The sequence below is a fragment of the Pinus tabuliformis genome, chromosome 8 (assembly GCF_031772625.1).
Source record: "Pinus tabuliformis cultivar Carrire ecotype Pingquan chromosome 8, CPIR1, whole genome shotgun sequence".
Taxonomy (NCBI): Eukaryota; Viridiplantae; Streptophyta; class Pinopsida; order Pinales; family Pinaceae; genus Pinus; species Pinus tabuliformis.
The window spans coordinates 1,909,249,893-1,909,267,160 of NC_142294.1; the positions used below are offsets into that span (position 1 = coordinate 1,909,249,893).

General features: G+C 38.6%; 1 protein-coding gene across 1 annotated transcript; it reads right to left on the reverse strand.

The window, feature by feature from the left end:
• Positions 1–277: 277 nt before the first annotated feature.
• LOC149244072 (disease resistance protein RUN1-like) lies at positions 278–871 on the reverse strand. The gene has a single exon (XM_089371408.1). The coding sequence runs from the start codon at positions 869–871 to the stop codon at positions 278–280; it is 594 nt and encodes a 197-aa protein (XP_089227534.1).
• Between the last annotated feature and the right edge of the window lie 16,397 nt (positions 872–17,268).

The following is a 17,268-nucleotide window of genomic DNA, read 5'->3' on the forward strand; positions in this document are numbered from 1 at the left end:
CACGATTGGCAGCAAGATGTTGGCCCAAAACTTTTAAGGATGAAGGCAACCCATCAAAAATTTCTAGTAGCTCCTTCACCAAGTCTTCAAACCCTTGAACTGGTTCTAATAGATCGAAAGCATAGTGGCAAAAGAGCTCTTGGGCATGCTGTCTATTTAATGGCTTTACATCATATAACAAAGCTTTTGGTGATGGTCAGATTAAATCTCTATGGCGAGATGTGAGCAAAATCACACTACGAGGTCCCACTGCATCAATATCTAGTAGACTGTGGATTCACTCCATATCATCAACCTCATCCAGAACAATCAGAGCTAGGAGAGCTTGTAGACTGCGTTGCAAAATAGCCTTTCCTTGGATGGTATTATCAATATCCAAATCATGACCCAACAGATCACAAATTAACTGCTTCTGTAAAGATGTTAAGTCCCTTCCCCTCACGTTAAGAAAAAAACAAGATCGAGGAAAGTCAGAACATTTTACATTGTAGAGATGTTTAGCGAGAGTCGTCTTCCCGATGCCGCCCATCCCAGTAATAACCACAATATTTGTGTCGCTTAGATTCAGAATTTTACTTTGGAAATCCTTGGCTGCTTCGTCCAGTGAAACTGGGTGTTTAGCCACTTCTAAGGGTTCCCCTTCTTTTACCTTTGCCAATACAATACTCAAAATTTGCTCCAAATACATCCCATAGTCACTGATTAAGAAAGAAGAAGAAGAAAGTGAGAATCTATAATCCAAAATTAAAGTTTTAAATGGGAAGAATAAGGAAAGTGTTGAAAATGTAATTTCAACAGTGCAACAGTTGAGCCGTGCAGCAGCATTAAGACAATAACCGTGCGCTTCACCAAGGATCGTGGCACAAGACATCGCCGATGAGCGATCGCCGACATCCAATCGACGAGTCGCAATGGAGGACTTACAAAGAGGTCTGGGCTCTTATATTTTGCGATGAGCGATCAACGATATCGCATCGACGTGTCGCATCGTCGCTTTCAAAAAGGGGGGCAGGACCCAATGGGTATTCAACATTTTATTTCATGTTGTTTCAATTCCGCCAGCAGCCTTTTTTTTTCTGTGTTTTTAATGTTATCCAGGCATAAGTCAAAATATATCGCATCGGCGGATATCGCATCATCATTTCGCTATTAGGATAGCCAAGGGGACAGGGTCTTATGCATCCGACCCAATGGGATGGACCCGATAGCATTATAAATAATTTCTGATAAATTTTCAGGTCCGCGCTAAGGCCGTTTTCAATGGTTTTTGGCGCATTTTCATTATATAACGAAATATAAGGAAATACAAAGGAAGCCTTGGCGGGTGCCGATAGCGATGAGTCCCGGACCCGATGGATTTCTGAAATAGAATCATTTAGCATTTGAAGTCTGCCAAAGGCAAATTTTTTGTGTTTTGCAACGTTTTTATATATTTTCAAATATATGGAGAAACAGAGGATTGGTCGGCTTAAGATATGCAATGCGACCCGATGAGGTGGACCCGATAGAGAAGATATATATGTGTGGACCTTTGATATTCAAAATAGTGAGGTGGGCGATATTGTTCAATGGCACGGAGCCGGTTAAAGCATGGAGCAGTACAGCAGTAGGCGACTGCATTCAATACACAGTATGGCCGAGAAGGAAGCAGGTTGCGATCCAACTCTTGCACATTGAATTCTCAGCTACCGCAGTTAAAGTGCAGCTCAGCCAAGGACAAGAAGGACAGCCTCGAGTAGTTTACAGCATGGGACTCCATTTTTGTTCATTAAATCATTTATATTTAGTATGTGTTTTTTTTTGTGTGGATGTCCGTAGAATGAGAGAAGGTAAAAGCGCAACAGCGCATGTGAATGAAATATTAGTTGTTGAACACGAAATGTAATACATAGCAGCGTAGTATACACAATGTAATGGGAAAGGAATGAATAGAGTAGCACTGCACATGATTTTTTTTTGGTGAAATCCCTCCGTGAGAGAGGAAGACTCTTTTGTAATACCAGTTTTATTAATGAATAGAAATCTGTTGGTGTGTAAAAACTCTGTCCTCTGCAAATAAATTTTTAGCCTTTCGTTGTGTTAAGATCCAGTGTGAAAAACATAGCATTGTTCTCTGTATTCAGTTTATTTTGTTTTTGGGATTTTAACAGAAAAATCCCCAACAGTGGTATCAGAGCTGGTTCAGGCTCTTTGAAGGTGTCAAAGAAGCTGAAGGAAGGTTCCTTTTGTTGCAGCAGCTTCTCCAGCAGGGTGAAGACTTAGTGAAGAAAGGATCCAGCATAGCTGAGAATGCAAGGAATGGACAGCACCAACACTAGTATGGGTATTTTTAATACTCAGCTCCCACAGTTTAATGGGAAAAACTATGACTAGACTTATGGAAAATAGTTGAAGATGGTTTTAAAGAACCAACAGATGAAAATGAGTTTAATAATTTAACTCAAGCAGAGAAAGATCTATTGAAGAGCTACAAGAAGAAGGATTCAAAGGCCCTTGTATTTTTGTATCAAGCAGTGGACCAGAGTGTGTTTCCAAGGATAGCAGCAGCTAAGACATCCAAAGAAGCATGGCAAACCCTCAAGACAACTTATCAAGGCATGGAGAAAGTGAAGACAGCAAAACTACAGTTACTGAGGAGAGATTTTGAGAATCTAAGCATGAAGGAGTCAGACGATATTGACTCATTCTTCACACTTGTAATTGGTCTGGCCACACAAATAAGGACTCATGGAGAAACTCTTGAAGAAAGGAGGATTGTGGAGAAACTGTTGAGGATCCTACCCTCAAAGTTTGATGTGATTGTCACCACCATAGAAGAGACAAAGGATCTCTCAAACTTTTTAGTTGATGAACTTCATGCATCACTGATAACACATGAGCAGAGGTTGAGTAGAAATGAAAACTCATCTCTAGAGCAAGCCTTCAAGACCTAGATGTCCTTTGGAAGAGGAAGAGGTCAAGGCAGAGGAAACAAGAGAGGAAGAGGCAGAAGCCAAAACAGAGGTGGAAGAAACAGTCCAGCAAATGCTCAAGGAAGAGGCAGCAATCCAAATCAGAACCAAGGCCAAGGTAGCAGCCAACAAAGAGGAAAAAATCATGCTCAAGGACAAAGGTATGAAAAATCCAATGTCCAGTGTTATTACTATAAAAAATATGGGCACTATGCCAATGAATGTAGGAAGAAGTAGCATGATATGAATAATAGATCCAATGCAAATATCACTAGAGAAAATATCAGCCAAGATAATGTACTTTTAGCTTGTAATATGGCTGAAACAAATAGTGATGATATATGGTTTCTAGACTCCGATTGCAGCAACCATATGATAGGAAACATAGCTTTGTTTTCTGCTTTAGATCAAAGTGTGAAGTCACAAGTCACACTTGGGACTGATAGTAAAGTTTCTGTTATGGGTAAAGGAGAAGTTAAAATATTTACAAATGAAGGTGAAAAGAAAACCATAGCAGATGTCTATTATGTTCCAGGAATGAGATGTAACCTCTTGAGTATTGGACAACTTGTTCAAAAGGGGTACATTGTTTTCTTTGAGAATGATGTATGCACCATCATGGATAGAGCACCCAACAAATGATGTATTGCTGAAGTGAAGATGACAAGGAACAGAATGTTCCCTCTCAGAATAAGAGTAGATTCGAAAAACAAAGAAGTAATTGCAGCAGTCACCCAAGAGGCTTTCCAAAGTGTGCCAAAGGATGAAAATTGGTTGTGGCACTTGAGATTTGGACATCTCAACTTTGGAGGTCTTAACTTGTTGAGAAAAAAAGGGATGGCAAGAGGATTACCATTGATAGAGAAACCAGATAGCCTTTGTGAAGGTTGTATCTTGGGAAAACAACATAGAGAAAGTTTTCCATCAGGGAAAACCATCAGGGCAAAAGCACCCTTAGAAATTTTCCACACAGACTTATGTGGACCGATGCAAACACCATCACTAGCAGGCAGCCAATATTTTCTAACATTCATTGATGATTTGACCATAAAGACTTGGGCTTATTTTCTAAAGAGTAAAAGTGAACTGTTTGAAAAATTTCGAAATTTCAAAGCACTTGTGGAAAATCAAAGTGGGTTGTGCATCAAAGTTTTGAGAACTGGCAGAGGAGGTGAGTATATCTCCAAAGAATTCCTACGGTTTTGTAGAGAAAATGGAATTCACAAGCAATTTACAGCTAGGTACACCCCACAACAAAATGGAGTTGCTGAAAGGAAAAATAGAACAATCATGGATATGGCGAGGAGCATGTTGAAGGCAAAACATCTGCCAAATGATTATTGGGCTGAAGCTGTACACTGTGCAGTATATATTTTGAGTAGATGCCCAGCAAAAGAAGTGATGAACAAAGTGCCGGAAGAAGCATGGAGTGGAAGAAAGCAAGGAGTCACCCACATGAAATTTTTTGGATGTGTATCTTATGAACACATTCCAGATCAGCTAAGGAGGAAGTTGGACAGCAAAGGGGAGAAATGTATCTTCATTGGATACAGTGAGGAATCCAAAGCTTACAGGTTGTATATCCCATCTACCAAGGAGTTTCTTGTGAGCAGAGATGTTCAATTCATCGAGGAGGAAGCTTGGGATGGAAGCATAGAGAAAACAGTGAATGTTAAAAACTGTTTGTCTCATGATGAAGATGATGAAGAGATGGCTGAAATGCATCCCCAAACAGCAGCACCAACACAAGGACAACAAGGAACACCCTTGAGGAGAAATGAGAGTGGCTCTCCAAGCACACCACAAGGAGGAAATTCAAGTGCTTCTTCAAGCACTTGCACACCAAATGAAAGAGGTAAGAAGTTTAGAAATCTAAGTGACTTTTATGATGAAGGTATGAATTCATTATTTGCCTTATATTGTCATGTTGATGACCCTATTCATTTCGAAGATGCAATTAAAGATAAGAAATGGATAGAAGCTATGGATGAGGAAATGAATGCCATAGAAAGAAACAAGACATGGGATTTAGTTGAGCTACCAAAAGGTAAAGAAGTCATTGGAGTCAAATGGGTCTATAAGACCAAGTGCAATGCTGAAGGAAAAATTGAAAGACGCAAGGCAAGGTTGGTTGTCAAGGGATACAAGCAGCAGTATGGGAGAGATTATGAGGAGACTTTCGCACCTGTTGCAAGAATGGAAACCGTGAGAGCAGTGTTGTCCATTGCAGCACAAAACAAGTGGAAAGTTTACCAAATGGACGTGAAGTCAGCATTCCTAAATGGAGTGTTAAAGGAAGAGGTTTACATTGAAAAACCTCTAGGCTATGAGAAGAAAGGCCAAGAGCACAAAGTGTGTAGATTGAAGAAAGCTCTTTTTGGGCTGAAGCAAGCACCAAGAGCATGGTACAGTAGGATAGATTCCTATCTACTAGAAAATGAATTTGACAAATGTGAGGGAGAACCCACCATCTACATCAAAGAAAAGGATGGTAAAATTTTAATTGTAGTGTTGTATGTTGATGATGTGATTTTTACAGGTAATGATAACTACCTCATTGAAAATTTCAAATCAGTCATGAAAGAAGAATTTGAAATCACTGACATGAGTTTGCTGAGATACTCTTACGAATAGAAGTAGATCAAAATGAAAATGGGATTTTTATCTCAAAAACAAAATATGTAAATGAAGTGTTGGGCAGATTTAATATGCAAGAATGCAAGGCAGCAATCACTCCCACGGTAATGGGATTAAAACTCAACAAAGAGGACAGCAGCAAGGATTTTGATCCTAGCTTGTATAAGAGCATAGTTGGCAGCCTTATGTATTTAACTGCAACTAGGCCTGATATAATGTTTGCTGTTAGTTTGATTTCCAGATTCATGGAGAGGCCAAAAGAGGCACATTGGCAGGCAACAAAAAGAATTCTGAGGTATGTCAAAGGTACTAAAATGTTTGGAATTTTATATTCTACTTCAGAATGTTTAGATTTAGTTGGATACACTGATAGTGATTGGGCTGGAAGTGAAGATGATCGGAAAAGCACATCCGGTTATGTTTTTCACATGGGTTCAGGAGCCAGTTCATGGACTTCTAAGAAGCAGCCTATTGTAGCGTTGTCTACAGCAGAGGCTGAATATGTGGCAGCTACAGCAGCAGCATGTCAAGCAGTTTGGATGAGAAGAATGTTAAGGAGCCTAGGCCAAGAGCAAGCAAAAGCAACAGTGATTTTTTGTGACAATAGCTCAGCTATTGCATTATCAAAGAATTCAGTGTTTCATAAGAGAACGAAACACATTGACACAAGGTTTCATTACATCAGAGAATTGGTAAGTAGTGGAGAAATCACTTTACAACATTGCAGGACTCAGGAACAGGTTGCAGACATTTTGACAAAGCCATTGGATCAGAAAAGCTTTGAATTTTTGAGGAAGTGTTTGGGTATGACTGAATGCCCAGCAGTTGAAATTAAAGGGGAGTGTTGAAAATGTAATTTCAACTGCGCAACAGTTGAGCCGTGCAGCAACATTAAGACAATAACCGTGCGCTTCACCAAGGATCGTGGCACAAGACATCGCTGATGAGCGATCGCCGACATCGCATCGGCGAGTCGCAATGGAGGACTTACAAAGAGGTCTGGGATTTTATATTTTGCGATGAGCGATCGCCGATATCGCATCGGCGTGTCACATCGTCGCTTTCAAAAAGGGGGGCAGGACCCGACGGGTATTCAACATTTTATTTCATGTTGTTTCACTTCTGCCAGTGGCCTTTTTTTCCGTGTTTTTAATGTTATCCAGGCATAAGTCAAAATATATCGCATCGGCGGATATCGCATTGGCATTTCACTATCGGGATAGCCAAGGGGACGGGGTCTTTACATATGACATGCATCCGACCCGATGGGATGGACCCGATAGCATTATAAATAATTTCTGATAAATTGTCAGGTCCGCGCTAAGGCCGTTTTCAATGGTTGTTGGCGCATTTTCGTTATATAACGAAATATAAGGAAATACAAAGGAAGCCTTGGCGGGTGCCGATAGTGATGAGTCCCGGACCTGATGGATTTCCGAAACAGAATCATTTAGCATTTGAAGTCCGCCAAAGGCAAATTTTTTGTGTTTTGCAGCGTTTTTATATATTTTCAAATATATGGAGAAACAGAGGATTGGTCGGCTTAAGATATGTAATGCGACCCGATGAGGCGGACCCGATAGAGAAGATATATATGTGTGGACCTTTGATATTCAAAATAGTGAGGTGGGCGATATTGTTCAATGGCGCGGAGCCAGTTAAAGCATGAAGCAGTACAGCAGTAGGCGACTGCATTCAATACACAGTATGGCCGAGAAGGAAGCATGTTGCGATCCGACTCTTGCACATTGAATTCTCAGCTACCACAATTAAATTGCAACTAAGCCAAGGGCAAGAAGGACAACCTCGAGCAGTTCACAGCATGGGACTCCATTTTTGTTCATTAAATCATTCAGATTTAGTATGTGTTTTTTTTGTAAGGGCTGTCCATAGAATGAGAGAAGGTAAAAGCACAACAGCGCATGTGAATGAAATATTAGTTTTTGAACATGAAATGTAATACGCAGCAGCGTAGTATACACAATGTAATGGGAAAGGAATGAATAGAGTAGCACTGTGCATGTTTTTTTTGGTGAAATCCCTCCGTGAGAGAGGAAGACTCTTTTGTAATACCAGTTTTATTAATGAATAGACATCTGTTGGTGTGTAAAAACTCTGTCCTCTGCAAATAAATTTTTAATCTTCCGCTGTGTTAAGATCCAGTGTGAAAACCAGAGCATTGTTCTTTGTATTCAGTTTATTTTGTTTTGGGGATTTTAACAGAGAAATCCCCAACAGAAAATATAAAGTGTTCACCTTCCATTTGATTGATTTAACGATGTAACCAGAAATATTTGCAGCCTTTTTCAGTGCTTCATTCCATTCTGCCACCACTCCTCCATGCCTTTGGTGGTACTGAAAGCCTTCGTTGTAAGGTCCACCCCCTTCAATGTCTCGAAGGTCTTTAGGCTCAACGTCACAAAAGATGGGTATAATGGTAGTGGTGCGCTCCTCAGCTGATCTCAGAATCCAACACAATTCATTCAAGCACCAACGTGATTTGGCATATGTCTTGGAAAAAATAACATTATGAACTGATGCACTGGTAATAGCTTCATGGATCGCATCGTAGAGAGTGGATCCTCCCCTAAGTTCCTTCGCATCTAGAAAGACGCGCAACCCACAGTGCCTAAGACGATGGTAGATGAGGCTAGTGTGAGTGAGCTTGGCGTCAGGCCCTCTGTGATTTATAAACACGTGGTATTTCTCAATCTGTATGGGCTCCCGTCTGACCATTCTCCATACATCATTCACAATGTTCTCCAAAAACCTTCCATGGTCACTGCAATCCAAACAGACAATCATAGTTGTAAGTACGATTAGGGAAAGTGACAACACTTTTAGATGAATGTGAAACTCTCTATAGAATGTGTCCAAATTAAGTACGGATTCACCTTTGCTTCGTTTTGAAGACGAAACCAGCAATGTCTGCAAATTTTCTCAGGGCCTCCTTCCATGCCTCCACCTCTTCGATGGTGTATTCGGCTTCATGTTTTCAGAAGGCCTCGGCATAACTTTTCCATCCAATCTGACGAAGATTAGCAGGTTCAACATTGGAAAACACGGGTAAAATGGTGCGGTCATGAGATGATCCCACAAGTCAGCTCAACTCATCCAAGCACCAATGTGACTCAGCGTAATGCTCAAAAATAATGGTAACGTGAATGGAGGCACTGCTAATAGCTTCTTGGATAATAGAGATGACAGTATCTTCCGTGCAAACTTCCATCTGATCATAGAAAAAGACACGCAACCCACGCTTTGTGAGACTATGGTAGATGAGACTCGCAAGAGTGTTTCATGGTGTAGACTGTTCTATAGTTTATGAAAACCTAGTATGTTGCTGGCTCTGGGACTTGCTACATACTGAATTATCGATGGGATCGGATGCAGGTACAGTAGATGAAGCAAGCACTCTGCCTGAGAGAGAAACAGAGGAAGGCAATTGCCAGCAGAAAAGATGTAGATGAAGCAAGCACTCCGCCTGAGAGGAAACAAAGGAAGGCAGTTGCCAGCAGAAAAGATGTACATGAGATTATAAAAGCACAAAGATGGGTACAGTGAACCACATAAAAAAAGGAGCAAAGGAGATTGAGAAGTCTTCAAAATATTTGCAGTGGAGCATCTTTGCTCTGCCGACAGCTGTAAATCGGGTGAACATCGGCAGAGGTCAAGTTAAACTCCAACGATTTGCCATGGGATAAACACTATCACAATCACATTTATTTATTATGTGGTTGATATAGGTTTATATGAAGTATATTTACAACCATAGATGTGGTTGATAAAATTATTATATTTATAATGTAAAAATGACTATTAAAAATTAAATATTGGTAATTGTTAATAATAATATTGTTATTATATTAATATTATATTATATATTAATATAATATTATTTTTATATAATATCAATAGTTATATTTCAAAATAGTTAACAAATTATTTTAAATTAAGAGATTAATAAATCCAAGAAATTTGTATTATAAACTTAAGGGTTTTAAATTAGAACTTAATATTATAAATCTTGTGAATAATATTATAGCTTAGGAATGTGAACCTTTAGATTAATAAACCAAAAGGATGATATCATAAATGCAAAGGACTCATAAAAGGGATGATAAACCCATGGGAATAATATTATAAACTGAAGGGATATAAACCCTAAAATAAACATTAAACTCTAAGATTAATATTATAAACCTTAGAATTAACATTATAAACATATGTGATTAAGAAACCTAAGGGATTTTAAACCTATGGGGAAACATTAATCCTTAGGATTAATATTAAACCCTAGGAACATAAACCCAAAAGACTAATATTATAAAAGCAACGGATTATATTATAGACCCAAAGGATTATAAACTTAAGGGATTAATTTAAAACCCTAAGATTCATATTATAAAACATAGGCTTAATATTAAACCCTATCATTAATATCAGAAACCCAAGGTATTAATAAACTCATTGGATTAATATTAAAAACTCAAGGGATTACAAACCTAAGGGAATAACATTAGATGCTAGGATTAATATTATTAAACCATAGAAATATTAACACTAAAATTGATAAACCCAAGGGATTAATATTGTAAACCCTAGGCTTAATACTATACCCTACAAATATAAACCTAATGATTAATATTATAAACCCAAGGAATTTATATTATAAACCCAAGGGATTTATATTAAACCATAGGATTAATACTATAAACCCTATCTATAATATTATACCGTATGAATATGAACCCTTAGATTAATAAACCCAAGGGATTGATATCATAAACCCAAGGCACCAATAAAAACAAGAGATTAATATTAAAACCCCGAAACCCAAAAGGATTAATATTGTAAACCCAAGGTATATAAACCCTAAAGAAAATATTATAAACCCTAAAACAAACATCGTTGACCATGGTTGATTTTCATATTGAAACAATATTTGTCACAATGCAATGTTGGACCATAGTTGACTATGATTGATTTTCATATTAAGAGAATCTTTGTCACAATGTGAAGTTGGACCATCGTTGAGCATGGTTAACCGTGATTGACCTTGGTGAACCATGTTTGATTTTGATATTGACAATCTTTGTCACAATGCAATGTTGAACCATGGTTGACTGTGGATGCCTATGGTTGTGACAATGTGACGTTGGACCATGAGACAATCTTTGCCATAATGTGATCATCACTATTAATGATTATTGACCATGACTGACCATGGTTGATTTTCATATTGAGAGAATCTTTTTCATATTGCGACATTGAACCATGGTTGGTAATGATTGACCATGATGGAAAATTCTTGATTTTCATATTGAGACAAAATTTTTCATATTGAGACAAAATTTGTCACAATGTGACGTTGGACCATGATTAACCATGACTGATTTTCAAATTGACCATGATTGGTTTTCATTTTGAGATAATATTTGTCACAATGTGAAATTTGACCATGGTTGACCATGATTGAAGATGGTTGATCACAATGGATTTTCATATTAAGAAAATCATTTTTACAATGTGATGTTGGACCATGGTTGACAATGAATGACCATGGTTGGGAATGGTTGACAATAGTTGAACATGGTTGAATTTCATATTGAGACAATATTTGTCACAATGTGGCATCAGACCCTGGTTGATCATAGTTGACCATGATTATAGACTGAAGGGATTTATACTAAATCTTAGGATTGATATTATAAACTAAAGGGACTAATAAATGCAATGGATTGACACTAAAACCCCAAGGGATCATAAACCCAAAGGGAATATTATTAAATGCAAGGATCTAATATTATAAACCCAATATATATAAACCCTAAGATAAATATTGGAAACCCTAAAATAAACATGATTGTCCATCATTGACCATGGTTGATTTTCATATTGATAGAATATTATAAACCCAATGGGTTATAAATCCAAGAGATTTAAAATAAACCATAGGATTACTATTATAAACCTTGTGAATAATATTATACCCTAGGGATATGAACTCTTAAATTAATAAACTTAAGGGACTGATATCATAAACGTAAGGGACTGATAAACCTAAGGGATTATAGACCCATAGGAAAAATATTAAACACAAGGAATTAACATTATAAATAGAAGTGATACAAACCATAAAATAAACATTAAACCCTAAGATTGATATTATAAACCTTAGGATTAGCATTATAAACGTATGTGGATAAAAACCCAAGTGATAATATTGAAAACCCAAGGGAATAACATTAAACCTTAGGATTAATATTAAAACATAGGAACATAAACCCTAATATTAATAAACCCAAATGATTAATACTATAAATCGAGGGACTTATAATCTTAAGGGATTAATATTAAACCCTAAGATGAATATTATAAACCATAGGTGTAATATTAAAACCTATGAATATAAGCCCTATGATTAATATTAGGAAACCTAGGATCAATATTATAAAACCAAGGGATTAATAAACCAACTAGATTAATATTAAAAACGAAAGGGATTATAAACCCAAGGGATTAATACAATAAATCGAAGGGATTAATAAACCTAAGGGATTAATAGTATAAACTCAATGGATTATAAATTGAGGGGGATAATTTTAAACCCAATGGATTAATATTATAAACCTAAGGGATTGATAAACCTAAAGGATTAAGGTTGGCGGAGGCGGCTGGTTGGTAAAGTCGGACTCGTAAAGACGGTGAGGTCTTGTGCTCAAACCTGAGCGAGGGCATTGACTAGTCATGAGGAGTGACTTTCTTGGGCCAAGCCCACTCACCTTTTGAAGGAACAAAGTGGTTGAAAAATTAGCTCCTCTAAGAAGCTAGGGTTGCAGTTGAAGATAGGGTTTTGGACTCAGGATCTATGGCGAGGAGCGTAGGGGGGAGTGTTGCTCCCTCCTAGAGTCAAGCAGTCACAGATGGAAGTAAGGACGCAGGAAAGAGGCATTTCAAAAAACATCTGGAGAAAATTTCAGAAGCACGAAGCCAGGGGACATCTGGAAGAAGTGGACATCAGGATCAGGAAGGGAACCAACGGGAAACAAGTAAAGAAAAGGAGAATGGAGGCAGCAGTGAAATACCGGCTTCCATAAGGACATCTGGGGTCTGCAAACCCAAGTCAGGGATTATTCCCCGAGTTGTATTGAGTGACCCAGCAATATAAGCACATAGGGATCATATGATGGAACATGTAATCATATGCAAGTTCATGGGGTTATGGCCGATGGAGAGGGCATTACACGTATGGATAATGAGCCATTGGAAGCCAAAGGTAGAAATACATTTACATCTGGCTTCAAAGGGCTTTTGGTAGTAGTATTCACAAGCCTAGAGGACAAAGATAGAGTGTTTGAAGGAGGGCCCTATTTCTATGTTGCGGCAGGACTCTACATGTGGCCATGGATGATGAACTTTGTCCCGGAATGTGAAACTTTCACATCAGTACTGGTTTGGATCAGACTATACTCCCTTCCTTTGGATTATTGGCTACCAGAATCTTTGAAAACCATAGGCAACAAGCTGGGGCATTTTCTAAAGATCTCAGAGGCAACTCTGAAAGGAAGATATACCTCCTTTTCCCGAATATGTGTAGAAATGGATCTATATGGAGCCCTTCTGGAAGCAATAATTTTAGAAGTATATGATGAAGATTGGGTGCAAACGATGGACTATGAGCACATACCGTTTAGGTGCCACAAATGTCATGAACATGGGCATCTATATAGAGACTGCCCCACAATCAATAGGGAAGGTAACCAGAAAACCATTGTGGAGAGAGATCATGAGGATTTCACCAAGGTTGGGAGCAAAGGGAAAGGGGGAAAATGTCCACATAAGAAGGTAAATGAGGATAGACACACAAGACACAACAGCTTCAAGATCCTGGAGGAAGAAGAGGGGAACAAGGAGACAGTCCAGGACATGGAGAATGTAACAAAGGAGTTGGATAAGACAACTGACATGGAGGTCATCACAGTAAACAACCAGCAAAAGGATGAGGATCTACCAAGCCTGATGGAGATCAGTAGGGACCAGGAGATGACTCCAAGTGAAATGGGAACAAAGGACCATGAGCTACAAGAAATTCTGGATAAGGAAAATCTAGATCTAGAGGAATTTTTGGAACAAGGAAAAATCATTGGTGTGGACTCCCTACCAAAAGAGGATTATGACAGAGTACAACAACTCTTTCTATGGAGATCACAAGTGAAGGGATCTGGAGTTAAAAGAAACCACGAAAGCCAAGAGCCAAGTGGGGTCAAGATGATGGAGAATTCACAGGCACAAACTCCAAAGAACTCAGGAAGTAAAAGAGGAAGAAAGAGACATAATGAGTTTCTGAACGAATGTGGAAAACTATTGATTAACTCAGGTAAGATGAAAGATCTTACTAGCTATTCCTTTACTAATATTTCTTAATGAAACTCACAACCTGGAACATTAGAGGTATAGGGAATAGAAGGAAACAAAGAAATCTTAGTAACAGAATGAAAGAAGGAAAACTAGACATGGTTTTCAGAGACAAAATGTTCGATGGACATGATAAGAGATATTCACAATAATTGGTTAATCAAATATGATTATTTAAAAGTTAAGTCTAATAACTCAATGGGGGGGGGATTCTCACATTGTGGGATCCACAGAAATTTGGAATCTTGGATGCGGAAGCATCTAAGAACTATCTCTCCTTGATATGTCAACCTGTAGGGGATAAGGAGATATACATGATTACAAATGTTTATGGACCTCAAAAGAAAGTGGACAAACTCAAGCTTCTCACCTCCCTGGAGGATCTAAGAGCAAGACATCCCATTTTTCCCTAGATCATTGCAGGAGATTTCAATATGATAAGATCTCTTTCGGAAAAAAAGGAGGCACTAACAGCTAGTCAAAGATTCCATGGCCATTCAGAACTTCATTATGAGCATAGGTTTAGTGGACACTGAAATAATTAATGTAACCTTCACTTGGAACAACAAAAGGGGAGGGGCATCTCAAGTTTCTTCCAAACTTGATAGATTTATTATTTCAGAGGACCTCCTTCTCATAGGACCCTCCATAATAGCCTCCATTCTGCCCTTTGGAGGATCAGATCATTGGCCTGTACAGCTGGAAGCCACTTTCACAGGCACACTGAGAAAAAAACCTTTCAAGTTTGAAAATTCCTGGCTCTCACACCCTAAATTCACTAGTAGCATTGATAAATGGTGGAGAGAGGAGCTGAATATTCAAGGTACAAAAGTGTTCATGCTCTAGTAGAAACATAAACACATCAAATCCCGTCTTAAAGCTTGGAACAAAAATAATTTGGAGATATCTTCAAAGCCAAAAGAGAAACTAAGCAGAAGCTCTAGGAGATCAATCATATTAACATCACAGAGGGCTTCACCAAAGAGCGGCAAAAATTAACTGACTCTTTGCAGAAAGAATGGGAGGATCGATGCTCACAAGAGGAAATTTTCTGGAGGCAGAAATCAAGGATACAATGGATTAAAGAGGGAGAAAGAAATACAAAATTCTTCCATAAATCCACTATGGCTCACAAGGCACACAATAGAATCACTAAGATCAAAGATTTTCAAGGTATTGAGCTTGTCTCTCACAATGATATGGAATTTGTCCTAGTACAACACTTCTACAATATTGCAAAGGAGCCACAAGAGGATAGATCTAGGTTCATTGACCATTTTACTCAGTATATCCCTAAGATGGTTACCAGAGAGGACAACCACAATCTCAATAGGCTAATATCAGAAGAGGAGGTCAATGAAGTGATTAATGAAATGCAGAATGGTAAAGTACCAGGCCCAGATGGATTCAATGTAGACTTCTTCAAAGCATGTTGGGAAACTGTCAAACATGATATCCTCGACGTTGTGGAATACTCAAGGAGATTCGAAAAGGTACTAAAGGCTCTGAATGCATATTTCATAGCTCTTATCTCAAAGCAGGAAAATGCCATGACTTCGGAGGGTTTTCATCGCATAGCCTTATGTAATGTGGTGTATAAAATTATTTCCAAAGTGATAGTCATTCGACTAAAACCACTTCTACACTTTCTCATCTCGGAGGAGCAAACATGCTATGTGGAGGGAAAACAAATCCTCAACAAGATTATCCAAGCTCATGAGGTGATAGACTCTCTCAAAAGTAACAAATAAGCTGGTATGATCATTGAGTTGGACCTAGCGAAAGCCTACAACAAATTAAGTTGGTTTTACATAAGAGCAATTCTAAAAGCCTATGGTTTTGACTAGAATTGGATAAGGTGGCTGATGGAATTAGTTACCATGACCAGTTTTTCCATTCTGCTTAATGGAGCTCCATTTCGGACCTTCATACCCTCTAGAGGATTTAGACAAGGTGATCCGCTCTCACCATTCCTCTTCGTCCTCATGATGGAAGGGCTAGGTAAAGCGATAAAAATGGCAAATGCTGAAGGACAAATTCAGAGTATCAAACTTACCACAAATGGAGAGGCAAAAACTCATCAACAATTTGTGGATGATACAATGTTGTAGGGAATACCCACAGTTAGGGAAGCCAGAGAAATCAAAAACATCTTGAATGACTTTGCTATGGCAGCAGGCACAGAGGTAAGCCTCAACAAGTCCAAAGTTTTTTTCTTTAACACTAATATTACTATTGAAAGAAACATTACTAGAATTCTTGGATTTCAAATGGAATAGCTACCTTCCAAATATCTTGGCATTCCTCTTACTGACAAACCTCTAAGCAAGAAAGTGTGGGAGCCAATATTAAATAAACTTCAAGACAAGGTCAGAAAATGGACATGTAGGTCACTAAATTTGGTAGGGCGCCTGGTGCTCACACAGGCGGTCTTGCAGGCCATTCCCGTTTTCATGTTTTTAGCTCTTCCTACTCCCCAAGGTATTAAGCAATAGATAAGAAGCATACAAAGGAACTTTCTGTGGGGCAGAGGGGAAGAGAAAAAGAAGTGGGCTTTAGTAGCCTGGGACAAGCTGTGCAAGCCCAAGAGCCATGGTGGATTGGGGCTTCATGATCCTGAGAGCCTCAGTAGAGTTTTGAGAGCCAAGCTTTGGTGGAGATGGATTAAGGAACCGAATGCCCCCTGGGCTAAGCTGTGGAAACAAAAGTATGCCAAGTACTGGCAGGAGAAGGATCACATCAGAATGTTAGGGAAAATCAGGGGCTCCCACATTTGGAACCTTTCCTAGGATAACAAAAGTATTGTTCAGCAACATTGTTTTTGGGAAATTTGAGCAGGGGACCTTGCTCAATTTTGGGAGGACAATTGGAAGAAGGAACCCAACCTATATAGGGATGAACTTGCAACTCTCAAAAGTGACACAGATAGCAAAGGTATGGTTTTGGTAAAAGACTTCTGGGACCAGGAAAGGAGTAATGGAAAATGGAGGAAGTGGAAGGATCTAGGATACAGTGATGAAAACCCACTGAAGATCAAGGTAGAAGCTCTCACCCAGGATCTTGAGCATAGAAGGATTTGGGTATCTTCCTCATCGAATCAATTAAGATGGGGAAAGAATACCAAAGGTAACTTTAACCTCAAAGAGGCTAAATAGGAAGCCACAGAATTTAACTTTGTGAATCCTGATCAAGGCTCGAAGAAACTTTGGCAAAGTCCACATTGGATGAAAATAAAGTTATTCATCTAGCTAGTGCATCAAAG